Source organism: Canis lupus, chromosome 15 (genome assembly GCF_048164855.1).
Source record: "Canis lupus baileyi chromosome 15, mCanLup2.hap1, whole genome shotgun sequence".
Classification (NCBI taxonomy): Eukaryota; Metazoa; Chordata; class Mammalia; order Carnivora; family Canidae; genus Canis; species Canis lupus.
The window spans coordinates 38,854,376-38,867,823 of record NC_132852.1 but is presented as its reverse complement, the minus strand read 5'-3'; the positions used below and the strand labels follow the sequence as shown (position 1 = coordinate 38,867,823).

At 35.3% G+C, this 13,448-nt stretch overlaps 2 protein-coding genes across 4 annotated transcripts in view; one reads left to right on the top strand and one right to left on the bottom strand.

Annotated features, from left to right (window-relative positions):
• The window catches only part of RNF170 (ring finger protein 170), a 28,578-nt gene extending 16,591 nt beyond the window's left edge, over window positions 1-11,987 (top strand). For 2 of the 3 annotated variants that reach the window (XM_072776683.1, XM_072776681.1), the window contains 3 exons: window positions 12-85; window positions 4,428-4,538; window positions 8,757-11,987. In XM_072776683.1, the coding sequence (XP_072632784.1) occupies window positions 12-85; window positions 4,428-4,538; window positions 8,757-9,026 (455 nt within the window). In that variant the 3' untranslated portion in view covers window positions 9,027-11,987. The remainder of the gene's footprint in view (window positions 1-11; window positions 86-4,427; window positions 4,539-8,756) is intronic. The other variant, XM_072776682.1, reaches the window with a different exon arrangement.
• The window catches only part of HOOK3 (hook microtubule tethering protein 3), a 143,546-nt gene that overhangs the window by 121,114 nt on the left and 8,984 nt on the right, over window positions 1-13,448 (bottom strand). The window lies entirely within an intron of this gene.

The window sequence follows — 13,448 nt, the reverse complement described above, 5'->3', positions numbered from 1 at the left end:
CTCCTCATTAGGTACCTGCATTATTGCATACTGGCGGTATGGTTCATGGCTTGGGGCAATCAGTTGTCCAATCTGTAGACAAACGGTAATGTTTGTATCCAGAAAGCATCAATTTATGCTAGTTCCTTTTGTAAATTTTTAAAATTTCTGTATCTAATTTTTGAATTGTTTTGATTTTTTAAGTTTTTTGTTTTTTTTTTTTAAGATTGTATTTATTTATGAGAGACACAGAGTCAGAGGCAGAGGGAGAAGCAGACTCCCTGAAGGGAGTCTGATGTAGGACTTGACCTTAGGACCCTAGGATCACACCCTGAACCAAAGGCAGATGTTCAACCACTGAGCTAGCCAGGGATCCCTTAAAGTTTTATTTAAATTCCAGTTAACATCTAGTGTAATATAGGTTTCAAATGTAGAATATAGTGAACAACACTTCCATACCATACACTGTGCTCATCATAAGTGTGGTCCTTAATCCTCATCATCTATCTCACCTATCCTCTCACCTAACGTCCCCTCTGGTAACCATCAGTTTGTTCTCTTTAGCTAAAAGAGTCTGTTTCTTTCCTTGCCTCTCTCTCCCATTTTCATTTTGTTTCTTAAATTCCACGTGAGTGAAATCATATGGTATTTGTCTTTCTCCAACTGACAGATTTCACTCAACATAATATTCTAGCTCCTTCCATGTTGTTGCAAAGTTGCAAATGGCAAGATTTCATTCTTTTTTATGTCTCAGTAATACTCTATTGTATATATACCACTTCTTTATCCATTCAGCAGTCGATGGGCACTATGGCTGTTTCCATAATTTGGCTATGGTAGATAATGCTGCTAAACATTAGGGTGCATGTATCCCTTTGAATTAGTATTTTTGTCTTCTTTGGGTAAGCACCAGTTGTTGGGTCGTAAGGAAGTTCTGTTTATCCAAAGCTTCTAAAGTGTTACTCCATTATTTTTTAAAATGTCTGAAAGATACCAAGAAAAGGAAATTTTCTTCTAAATCCCTCAATTGTAGTAAAAAAAAAACACCTGGTAAATGAAACCTTCTCAAAATTCTAGTCAGACTTCATTGTGATACTAGCAAAGGAATAGTCGAACCAGCTAATCAGGCTTAAACAAGTATTTCCCCTACATAAACTTCTTTTGGAAAAAAAAAAAAGTTCTTCCCTTCCAATTTAACTTTAAAAAAAAAAAAAAAAAGAATTTATTTATTTATTTGACAGTAGAAAGCAAGCTAGCACACAGGCAGGGGGAGTGGCAGGCGGAGGTGGAGAGAGAAGCAGGCTCCTGAATCTGGGCTAAATCCCAGGACACTGGGATCATGACCTGAGCTAAAGCAGAAACTTAACTGACTGAGCCACTCAGGGCTACTCAATTTACTTTAATCTGCCCTTCTCCAGTGAGGGTCTAAATAGCTTTATATGATGAATAATAATTTTTTAAAATGTCTCTTTGGGAGACAGTTTTACATATTATATGATCCAGAACAGATCTTTATAGTTAGTATAGAAGGTACTTCAGGAGGGAAACAGTAAGTTTTTATAAATCTATATTGAAGACTGAAATGTCAGCACAGATGATATGTGCCATCTTTTCTCAATTTCTCTGATACCAGAAAAACAAAATACTGTTAAATTTAAGAAAATGAAATTTTTAGTTTTTTAATTAGTAAATATAGTGAAATAGAACATTCTGTCAGTTGTATATATTTTTTTCATAATTTCCTGTATACTTACTTTATTTTTCATTTAAAATAAAAATACCTGCCTTTCTAATAATGAGTTATGAACATGTAAAAAGATAGTAGCTCCTTAGGAAGTATTCCATTGTGCAAAGCAAAGTCCTAAAACAGAGAGCTTTCAAGTAAAGAAGTCAAATTGAACACATATTTACTTTTGCTACCTTTTGCAAGCCACTAAAAGAACAGGACGTTTTGTAAAAAGCCATAAACCCACAGAGACCAAAAAACGAATCAAAATGGTAGAAGAAGCCAGTTTTTCCAGAATTCTTTGTAAACTATAACAGACATACAGAAAAGCACACAAAACAAATGAGTACAGCTTATTAAATCATCACAAAGCAACACTTCAGTAATCATCACTCAGGTGAAGAAATAGAAACTGGCCTAACAGCCCCCAGAAGCCTCCTAAGGATCAAATCTCCACCCCCTCCTTCCTCTCCTAGAGGCAAACTAGTGTTTGACTTTTATGATAAGCATTCCCTTGATTTTCTTTATAGGTTTATTACTGTAGCATACACCTGTAAGATTATTTAGTTTTGTCTGATTTTTGGACTTTATAGGAATAAAACCATATAGCATGAATTGTTAAACACACACAGACACACATACCCTTTCAGCCTTTGTTCTGGCTATCCACTTATCCCCATCACTGCTTTATTTTTTGGTGTAAAGAGGGAAGTTCGGAGCTTTATCTTCCTTCTTTCCTGCGTGCTTCTACGTTTCCCAAATTCTGCCTCTTTCACATTTGATTTTGTATCACATGGCAGGTGGTGTTTTTTGTTTTTGTTTGTACTGCCTCTATGGCTGATTTGATTATGTGACACAAGGCAATCAACAGAGAAGTTTATTTGCAGGATACCACCTCTCATAATCCTTAGCTATCTGCCAGCAACACCGAGACCAGACCATATTATAGAATGGTCTCACATTAAAGAATTAGTTCCAAAAAAAAAAAAAAAGAATTAGTTCCACCACATGTCCCCTCTTCTTGGCTCTTTCCACCGCTCTTCATAGGTTATATATGTATTAGCAGGTGATACCCTTCTGACCACCCATAAATTGCTAGAGCCTAGAAAGGTAGAGAAAAAATTGTTTTTATATAATAGCTTTTGGTTCCCTAACTGTAGAAGAATTCATCCTGGAAGCAAGACAGGTGGCAGGTACCTGTTCCCCATCCTGTTTCACTGGAAATAGTGTACAGGCTGCTGCTTCTGACTGTAACATGCTCCCCACTTCTCTTTCTGAATGCATACCCTAACATACCAGTGGTGTTACCTGCACTGCGAGGGCCATAATATGTTTCCAGCTTTCTGGGCACCCCAGGCAGAACTCTTTATTCTCAAGCATCATTATAACCCCCACCACAGTGCCTTATAACAGGCTATTGACCAGGTCTGCCTCCCCTTCTATCCTTGGGGAGGATAAGTTTTTGGGTATATGTAGCACTTAGCACAGTGCCTGGCCCACAGTAAGTGGTCAATTATTATTTATCGAAGGATGCATTTTTATTAGCCAATTTGTGAAGAGAGGCTGTACTTGCTTTCCTACCACCTACTGCTCTTCATCACTCCTCTCTTTGGCTGTTTGGGAAGCATGTGAATAGTGGGAAGTCCTGGTTTTACAGCTGACCTGAAGAAGGATAAAAACAGCTAGATGATTTAAACCTAAATCTTTCACTGCTCCTTCCCATTTTTATCCTACTGTACAGTGACCATTTCTATAGGCATGGTTATATATATATATATATATATATATATATATATATATATATATATATACATATATATATATATACATATATATACGTATATATATATATATATAAAGATTTTATTTATTTATTCATGAGAGAGAGGCATAGACACAGGCAGAGGGAGAAGCAGTCTCCCTGCAGGGAGCCTGATGTGGGACTCGATCCCAAGACCTCAGGATCACGACCTGAGCCAAAGGCAGACATTCAACCACTGAGCCACCCAGACGTCCTGGCATAGTTATATATTAAAATGTACTTGTTTTTCAAGATGCTGTCATCTTCAGATTACCTTAGTATGGTCCTGGGATATTTGTTTATCCTAACCTCTACCATGGAGGTACCATGGAGGAAACCAGGTTAAAAGCATTACATTATATATCAGTATCAAGAATTACCTTTTTTGACTATAGTAGGGATGGGTGTTTGAGAGTGGGCCTCTGCAATAACTTAATCGCTGTATTATGTTTGGTAGCATTTGAAGATATTTCAAATACCAGTGAGGTTGAAGAATAATGATTTTAATCACAAAAGAAATCCCTAATTTTTCTCTCACAATGTTAAACATGTATTTTTATGTCACTTTGCTCCTGAATATTTTCTCATAATTCTTACATCCTCAAATATTTGTTAGCCCAAACAGAGAACTACTGACTTTATTCCTAGAGTGAACTGAAAGATATTAGAACCAGTGTTTAGTTAACTTGCCCATTTGATTTTATGGGAATACAAATTACATTTTGCTTTGGATTTTATTGTAAGGCAATGATAACTTACTTTCCTCCTCATGTTGCCTTTATTCAAAGCAATGAGTGAAAAAAATAAATGAAAATAAGTTTAGAAGCTTTTCTCATTCTATTGAATAATAACACAAAAGGAAAAAAAGTAATGCTGCAGAAAGGTATAACTTTTTTTTTTTTTTTTTTTTTTAATACACAGGTAACTTTACTGCTAACAGTATTTGGTGAAAATGACCAATCTCAGGATGTTGTATCATTGCGTCAAGATATTAATGATTATAACCGGAGATTCTCAGGGCAGCCCAGATCTGTAAGTAATGTTATAGCAGGTGCAAAGTTAGAGTATAATGATACTTCTGTTTTGTAATGTGAGATTGACCAAATATTCTTTGACTATAAAAAAATCTCATTGTTTATGTGTGTTGGGTAAAGTTTTAACCTTTGTCATTGTTGTCAATTACAGAGTAACAGCTTTCCCAAGGACTATAGTTCTCTATTAAAAAAAAAAAAAAGCATTATAGAAGTCTTTATAAGAGAGAGATCAAAAAAGAAAAATTAGAGGGAAATGTAAAATTGACTCCAGTGCAAATCTAAAATAGGGACTGTCTAATGAAAAACTTAAAACTGAGAACTTGTGGAGAGTTTTACAATTGTGTTTTCTACTTTTTTATTTACCCTGGCCTTCTGTTTGAAATGTTTCCCTAAGTAAATCTAGATGTTGAGGTTTTTTGATATGTTATTTTAGTTACTCAAAAGCATTTGATTTTTAAAGAACATATTGACTCTATGGTTGACCTCCCCCCAAAAAAAGCATATGGTAGGTTAAAAACTCACATTTTACTGGCTCATTCAGTTTTCTTAAAATCTAACAAAGAATTCTAGAAGTGTGTGCATGACTAAGTATGTACTTCAAAAATAAGAATATGCTAAGTACATATTTATATGGAAAGTCCTCTGAGCTCTAGAGCATACATGCAGGTACTTGTCTTGCATCTCCACTCGGATATTTCACAGCGTCTCACATGCCATATGTACAATATTGAATTGCTTCCCTCCTCAACAGTGTACTCTTTTCTCAGTCTTACTCAGCTGTTTTGATTTCTTCCTTTCCCTCATTCCCCTCACCTGATCTAGAAATAAGTTGTATCATTTCTTTTTTTAGGAGATCCTGTCATTTTTATCTCATAAAAATAGGCTGTGTTTATAGCAATCATACTAGCCTAAGCCACCATCCTCTCTTGCTTAGGATAAACTGCAAGTGGCCTTGTCACTGTGACTTTTTTCTCTGCATAGCAGCCCAAATAATATTTTGAAAACATATATAAAACCATGATATTCTTGTATTTTAAAACTTCCAGTGTTTTGGAATAATGTTCCAACTCCTTCCTGTGCTCACAAGGTCCTGCATGACCTAGTTGCTCTCTCCCAAGCCTCCCTCAAAATGCTTCACCTCCACCAGCTGCCTTTCACTCTCAAAATACACTCCAAGTCTTTCCATCTTACTACCTTCACACATGACACCTCTATTTGGCATACTTGTCCCTCTGCTTTTCTCATGGCTGACTTCTCATCTTTTAGGTTGTTCTTAAATCACCCTTCCTCAGGGAGGCTTTTCTGATCAACTAAGGTATTCACTATCATTGTCCTCTGCACTGTTCCTTTGTAGCATGTCACAAACCATACTCAAATCTCGTTCATTATCTTTCTCTCAGTAGACTAAAAGCTTCATGAGGGCAAGCATTATCTTTATATACTCACTGCTCTATTCTCATTGCAATTTCAGTGCCTGGGATACAGTAGGTTCTTAATATTTGTTGAATAAATTAATGAGTTATCTTTAAAAATTGATACTACTACTCTCGGCAAAGAATATAATCTATTAAAATGTTTCAGTATTATTATATGTGCTGCCAAAACAAGCACAAAGTACTTCAGTATTAAATACTTGTGTAATCTTGTGCTTCTTTGCATGTATTCCTTATACTGTGATGTCATGTACACTTAAGAGCATACAATTTCAAACGTTGTGGATAACAGATAAATCTAGATGTTTAAACAGACAGAAAACTTAATCCAATCATTGTTGTCCTCCATAGTTATTTGGGGGCCTCTGCTATTTTTCATCCAGCAATTATTTTTTTTTGCATATCCTCTAGTGACATCTATAGGATGATTCTTTGAAAATCAACATGTCCCAAATTCAAGACCTATCACTGAACTTAAAAAAAGTCATTTTAAGATATTTATTCCTATTTTTAAGTGTGAAGCATACCATTGCTCAATTATTAATTTTTGGTAGGTGTCATATATTTGATGAGTAAGAAGTCTGGTGTGTGATGAAATTACAGTGTAATAGAGACAGTTAGCTTTGACTTTGGTATTTTCCCTCATCCAAAGTTGGAGTAAGATTGTGATTAATATACAAACATTTCTTTTTTTTTTTTTTCAAACATTTCTTAATAACCTTAATCATCCTCCTTGTCTACTTATTACAGAGTTTGTATAAGTGATACCATATGAAAACAGCTCTGATAAGGGACAGAAAAGTATTCAAAAGACATACTGGCTAGTCACTAGAATATTTAAAATAATTTATCATAGACTTGTGAAAGTTATGCAGCTGTTTTGTTTTAAATGTTTCTCCTATAGAGAATAGAAAATTAATGTAGGAAGTGATTCTAAAAAGACCATTTTGATTTTTTATGACCAAGTTTTCAAAAGGATTTACAAGATTATCTGGTGGAGTTTATATAACTATTTACTTATTACTTGCTCAGTTCTTCCCATTTTTGTCTTCACTTCCCTCTCTACTTATTTGGCACTCGTGAGGCAAACAAAATATATATAGTAATTATACGGATTGTTAAAAAGAGCTGAGCTGTGCCCAGTGGAATGAACACAGGAAGTGACTTTTTTCCTCTGGTCAGTTTATCTGCATTACCAGCCCCTGGGAAGTGAGATCATGAAAGAAGTTAAGAAATCATGTTAGTTACTTACTACACAGCACCATATGTAAAACAAATGCAAAGTTTGGAGACAGAGGATAAACTAACTTGCTCAAGGTCATACAAGTAGATATTAGTACTCTTTTGTTAACTTTATCTAGATATATTTTACTCGTCATAAAGTGCAACCTGTTTAAAGTATGTAATTCAGTGGTGTTTAGTGTATTCAGAATAAATCTAATCTAATCATCATAATAATCTAATTTTACAGTATTTTCATCATCCCTAAATCTTGGACATCCTTTCCCATTCTCCCCTTTCCTGTCCTCTCTCCCCAGTCCTTGGTAACCACTAATTTACTTTCTGTCTCTATAGATTGGGCTATTCTGGACATTTTCATCGTTTCATTGAAATGGGATCATATAATATATGACCTTTTGTCTCTAGTTTATTTCACTTAGCATAGTGTTTTCAAGGTTCATCGTGTTGTAATTTATATCAGAACTTCATTGTTTTTTATGGCCAAATAATATATCACATTTTGTTTATCCATTCATCAGTTGATGGACATTAGAATTGTTTCCACTTTTGATCTATTATGAATAATGCTTCCATTCACATTTGTGTTTTCATTCCTCTTGAGTATATGCCTCGTTGTGGAATTGCTGGATATTATGATAGCTCTATGTTTAACATTTAGAGAAACTGCCAAACTGTTTCCAATAGTTTGTGAGGGTTCCAAGTTCTCTGAATGCTTCAATTTTCAAAAATTGATATAATTTGTTAAATTTCGGCTGTGAAAATTATGCTCACTTATGTAAAAATTGATGTTTCTGTGCATATTTCAGAAGCATAATAGGTTTTTTTTCTTTTATCTTTTTTTCATAATCGTTTTCACAAAGGTAGGGTCTGACTTTCCAAAAACTTTTGTGGCAATTAGTAATTTGCTTAAACTCAAGCTAAACCAAATAAACATCCTAGGAAGGAATCAGTTTCATTGCCATTCTTAGACTGTCAAAGCCATGTAAGTTAATGTGTCTTTAATGTATACTACTTCTGTATTGTCTGGTAATTTACAAAGATCCTTTGTATACAATATCTCTTTTAGTTCTTAATAGCCCTGGTGGCATATACTTGGTTGCATCATCTCAGTTGTTTAAACAACTTCCCCAAGGTCACCTGACTACTAAGAGATTGACTTTGAGTTTAAACCCAGACCTGTCTGACTTTAAGAGCTGAGACTTGAGCTCAAGCCTTAGGCTCTAATCCTATATACACACACAGGTGCTTCATTTGGTTTATTTTACTAATTCAAATTAGAGAGGACTTGAATTTTGCTTCAGTATATCCTATATTTTAATTAAGTTTGTTGACATTTTAGTTGCTTTTCAGTTATCTGCTGTAAGATCTACTTTATAAGAACCTAGTTATCAAAGATCTGTTTTTAAATAAAAGATATAACTAAAAAATATGTGAAACTCCTTAATTCATGTTAACTGAGTTTGCACATTGTAAGAATATTATATTATTTTGATATCTGACATATTAGATGACAAATCATATTTTGTTCTTCCCCCTACCAGATTATGGAAAGAATTATGGATCTACCTACTTTACTGAGGCATGCATTCAGGGAAATGTTTTCAGTCGGGGGCCTTTTCTGGATGTTCCGCATCAGGATAATACTTTGTTTAATGGGAGCTTTTTTCTATCTCATATCACCTCTAGATTTTGTACCTGAAGCCTTGTTTGGAATTCTAGGCTTTCTAGATGATTTCTTTGTCATCTTTTTGTTGCTCATCTACATCTCTATTATGTATCGAGAAGTGATAACACAAAGACTAAACAGGTGAAAAAGTGTGAGTTTACTAAAATATTTCAGCCTATGTGTGAAATCAGAAGAGCCCATGGCAGTATATAGCATTTGAATATTATTGTACAAGCTTAAAACCACTGTATGGCAAACATTTGATTTCATTTGGCAAATGCCTAACAAGATAGGACTGGAATTTTTACATTACAGGTTCTAATATTAAGATTAGAATTATAATAACTTAACTATATCTTGATTCTGTGTTGTCTCTAAGTCTCTGGAAAAAATATGGAATTATATAAAAAGGGATAATTTTGTACCTTTTTATTTTTCCAAAAATTACTCAGATTAATTGGAAAAATAGTAAGATACTGTTTTACAGTTTATCCAATTTATCCTTCTCAGTGTGTATCTATATGATAATATATCGCTACGAGATGCATCTAATTATTTTTGTTACAATAAAATGTTGTACAATATTGGGGGAAAGTCAGTGTGTCTTTTAGTACTAGCTAAGTTTTATGCATTTGGAGCAGTTGTGCTTTTCCATTTTGATATAATTCTTTGCTATCAGCTACAGTTAAAGAAGAAACTTGAAATTTATAATATGATTTTTTTAAATTTATTTATTCATGAGAGACACAGAGATAGAGAGAGATGCAGAGACACAGGCAGAGGGAGAAGCAGGCTCCATGCAGGGAGCCCAACGTGGGACTCCATCCCGGGTCCCCAGGATCAGGCCCTGGACCGAAGTCGGCGCTAAATCGCTGAGCCACCCGGGCTGCCCCTATAATTTGATTTTATGTTTTGGTTTATAAGACACTTCTTAATCAAAAGAAGAATTAACATGATACAAGACATTTATCTGTAGTCAGCACACATGATTTTTCTCAGTTGTGACATTTAAACAAGAATTTGGTTGTTTTTTGTTTTTTTTAAGATTTTATTTATTTATTCGTGAGAGACAGGGGCGGGGCAGAGACAGAAGCAGGCTCCATGCAGGGAGCCCGACTTGGGACCCGATCCCAGGTCTCCAGGATCACACCCTGGGCTGTAAGTGGTGCTAAACCGCTGGGCCACTAGGGCTGCCCAAGAATTTGGTTCTTTTATAGAAATCATCTATCAAAGTAACTTGTAAAGGGAAATTTTTTTTCAGGAACCTCTGTGATACTGCAAACACATAGTAGTTTGATGCATTTCTGAGGAAAGTAGCTTTTCATGGCAATGAGCATCAAAGACCTTGGGATGGGTATAGGGACACTATTTAAATTTAACAAGAGATATTACTGGTGAGCTATACCAACAGAATGGGCAATTTTGGTTTTCTCTTATCAGAAAACTTTTGTAATACTGTCCCTAGATGGCAGCATATAGCCCAGATTCCTCAGGTCTAACACAATGAGCAAGTGTTGTCTGAGGCAATTCAATAAAAAAGTTATCTTGCTTTTTTGATGGCTACAGCATAAGTACCTAATGCTCTCATCTGCAGTTTTCTGTTTTAGAAGATTCAAAACCACAAGGTTATGAAATCCTGACTCCCTCAGCTGGCACTGCTCATCTGTGAACTGGACAGCAAGGTAATCAATCAATGCCAAGGGGTCAGTGCTGGCTCTGTCACCTTGCAGTCACTGATGGTCATACTGTCCGTCCATATGTTAGTGAGCCTATTTATATACTGAGGGAGAAAAACCCCCAAATCTATCACATTCTCTCAAGTTCATCTGATTAATCATCAATTAATGAGATGCTGAATGAAATACCAGTAACAGTATTTTCTAATTTGGGTGTAGGACAAAGGTATTGCTTGTCATAGAGAAAACAATAATGCATAAATGTAATACATTATAATTAAAGCATTTCTTGCATACTTGACATCCTTAGGACAGTCATGTGAAGAAGGCAGAGTATTGCTGCCTGCCTTTTCATAGATGAAATCCATGTGTTACAGATTAAATTTTGGTCTGAAGCCATGCACAAATAACTGCATAAACAGGTATTAGACTCTTAGTAAACTCCTTAGTATGGGTTCAAATAGATGTGAAGGTTACTATGAAGAGATGAAGCAGGAGAGAAACTGGGAACCTTGGGAAGCCTTTCAGAACACACTGGAGTAGCATTAACTTAGGTGATTTAAGAGGAAGGGTCTAGAAAGATGATATATCAAGACTTCATGAATCCTAATTCTACAGTTCCAAATCAAATGTCCAGAGTGGTGACATGTTTCAGCTGCAATTACCTGTTGAAAAGCTAACAAGTTGGGACTTGGGTATGCCACCATTTACCAGACTAGAAACAGATTTGTCACCAATTACAAATTTGATGTGGGCTATAGCAATGTCATTTTTTTTTTTTGAAAGGATTTAATTTTCTCTGCATGTATTCTGCTTCAAATGTCACATTTCTAGTTATAAGTTTATTGTAATATTTGTAATTCCTTCTAAGACTTTCCTGATAGAGGTGTATTGTACCAACTTCTGTAACATACAAAGACACTATATAATGTGAAGTCTTATTAAATTGAAAAGGGAACACGTGGACATCTCAGAATTTTAGGACTGCTTATTTCATCTTTCCTGATTACTGATAATAAACGTGAAAGGGATTTGAGATTATTTAAAGCAAGTAGAGTCAATCAGTGTTTTAAAATAGTAATACTTCTATGATTTAGAGTTAGATCATATAAATCAAAGGAACAATTTGGATTTTTGTAAACTGCAATATTGTAACTTTCACAAAAACAGATGGTCCAACCTGAGGAGCAGAAGATAACTTTAGGCATCATGGGGGAACATGATGGTGGAAACAATTATTCTGTTCATTAGAACACTGGTTTCAGCTACTATAATTCTCAGCATTTGAAAGCAACAAGGGTCCCTGTGGCTGTGCAGATACAAACCTCACAGGGCTATTTCAGTGGACTGGTGGTTTGGTCCAAACTTTGTGACTTAGGTTGTCAAGCAGTTACTCTTTTGAATAAAAGCAATATATCTAAAATTAAAAACTTGTGTTATATTCCTGTTTAATATTGTTTGCTTTAAAATTCAGAACTCCTGAAATAGTGTTCAATGTAATTGTTGCAGTGACTTTTTTTCACTAACAGACATCCAATGTCTCATCACATTTCTAATTATGCTTACATATTTTTAAACTGAAAAAGTAGAAATGTTTTTATTTTTGAGGAAAATTATTTTTTTTAAGATTTTATTTATTTATTCATGAGAATACACAGAGAGGAGAGAAAGAGAGAGGCAGAGACACAGGCAGAGGGAGAAGCAGGCTCCATGCAGGGAGCCTGACGTGGGACTTGATCCCAGGTCTCCAGGATCATGCCCTGGGCTGAAGGCGGCGCTAAACCGCTGAGCCACCTGGTCTGCCCTGAGGAAAATTATTTAACGTGGGCAATCTATTCTGGTGGAATTGGAATTGCCCACCCCTATTTCTTTAGAGTATATATTTGATTACCTTTTTTTTCCTAACTTATCTTTTTTTAATTTTACTTCCAGTATAATTAGTATATAGTGTTACATTAGTTTCAAGTGTACAATCTAGTGATTCAGCAATTCTATACATTACTCAGTGGTCATCATGTTAAATGTACTCTTAATTCCCTTCACCTATCTCACCTATCCCCCTACCCATCACCAGTTCTCTATATTTGAGTCTGTTTTTTTTCTCTCCTTTCTATGTTTGTTTTGTTTCTTAAATTCCATATGTGAATGAACTCATATGGTATTTTTCTTTCTTTGGCTTAATTTCACTTAATATTACACCGTATAGATCTATCCATGATGTTGTAAATGGCAAGATTTCATTCTTTTTATGGCTGAGTAATATTCCATTATACACACACACACCCCCACATCTTTTTTATCCATTCGTCTATCAGTGGACACTTGGGCTGCTTCCATATCTTGGCTATTTTATTTTTATTTTTAAAAAGATTTTATTTATTCATGAGAGACAGAGGCAGAGACACAGGCAAAGGGAGAAGCAGGCTCCCTGTGGGGAGCCCAATGTGGGACTCGATCCCAGGACCCTGGGATCATGACCTGAGCCAAAGGCAGATGCTCAACCATGGAACCACCTAAGTGCCCTATCTTGGCTATTTTAAATAATGCTGCAGTAAACATAGGAGTGCATGTAGCTTTTCAAATTAGTATTTTCATTTTCTTTGGGTAAATACCCAGTAGTGGAATTACTGGGTCATATGGTAATTGTGTTTTTAACTTTTTTGAGGAAAATTCATACTGTTTTTTCATAGTGGCTGCGCTAGTTTGCATTCCCACTAACAGTGCAAGAGGGTTTGTTTATCTCCATCTCCTCATCCATGCTTGTTTCTTGAGCTTTTGATTTTAGCCATTCTGACAGGTGTGATGTAATATCTCCTGTAGTTTTGATTTGCATTTTCCTGATTAGTGATGTTGGGCATCTTTTCAGTGACTGCTGGCTATCTGGATGACGT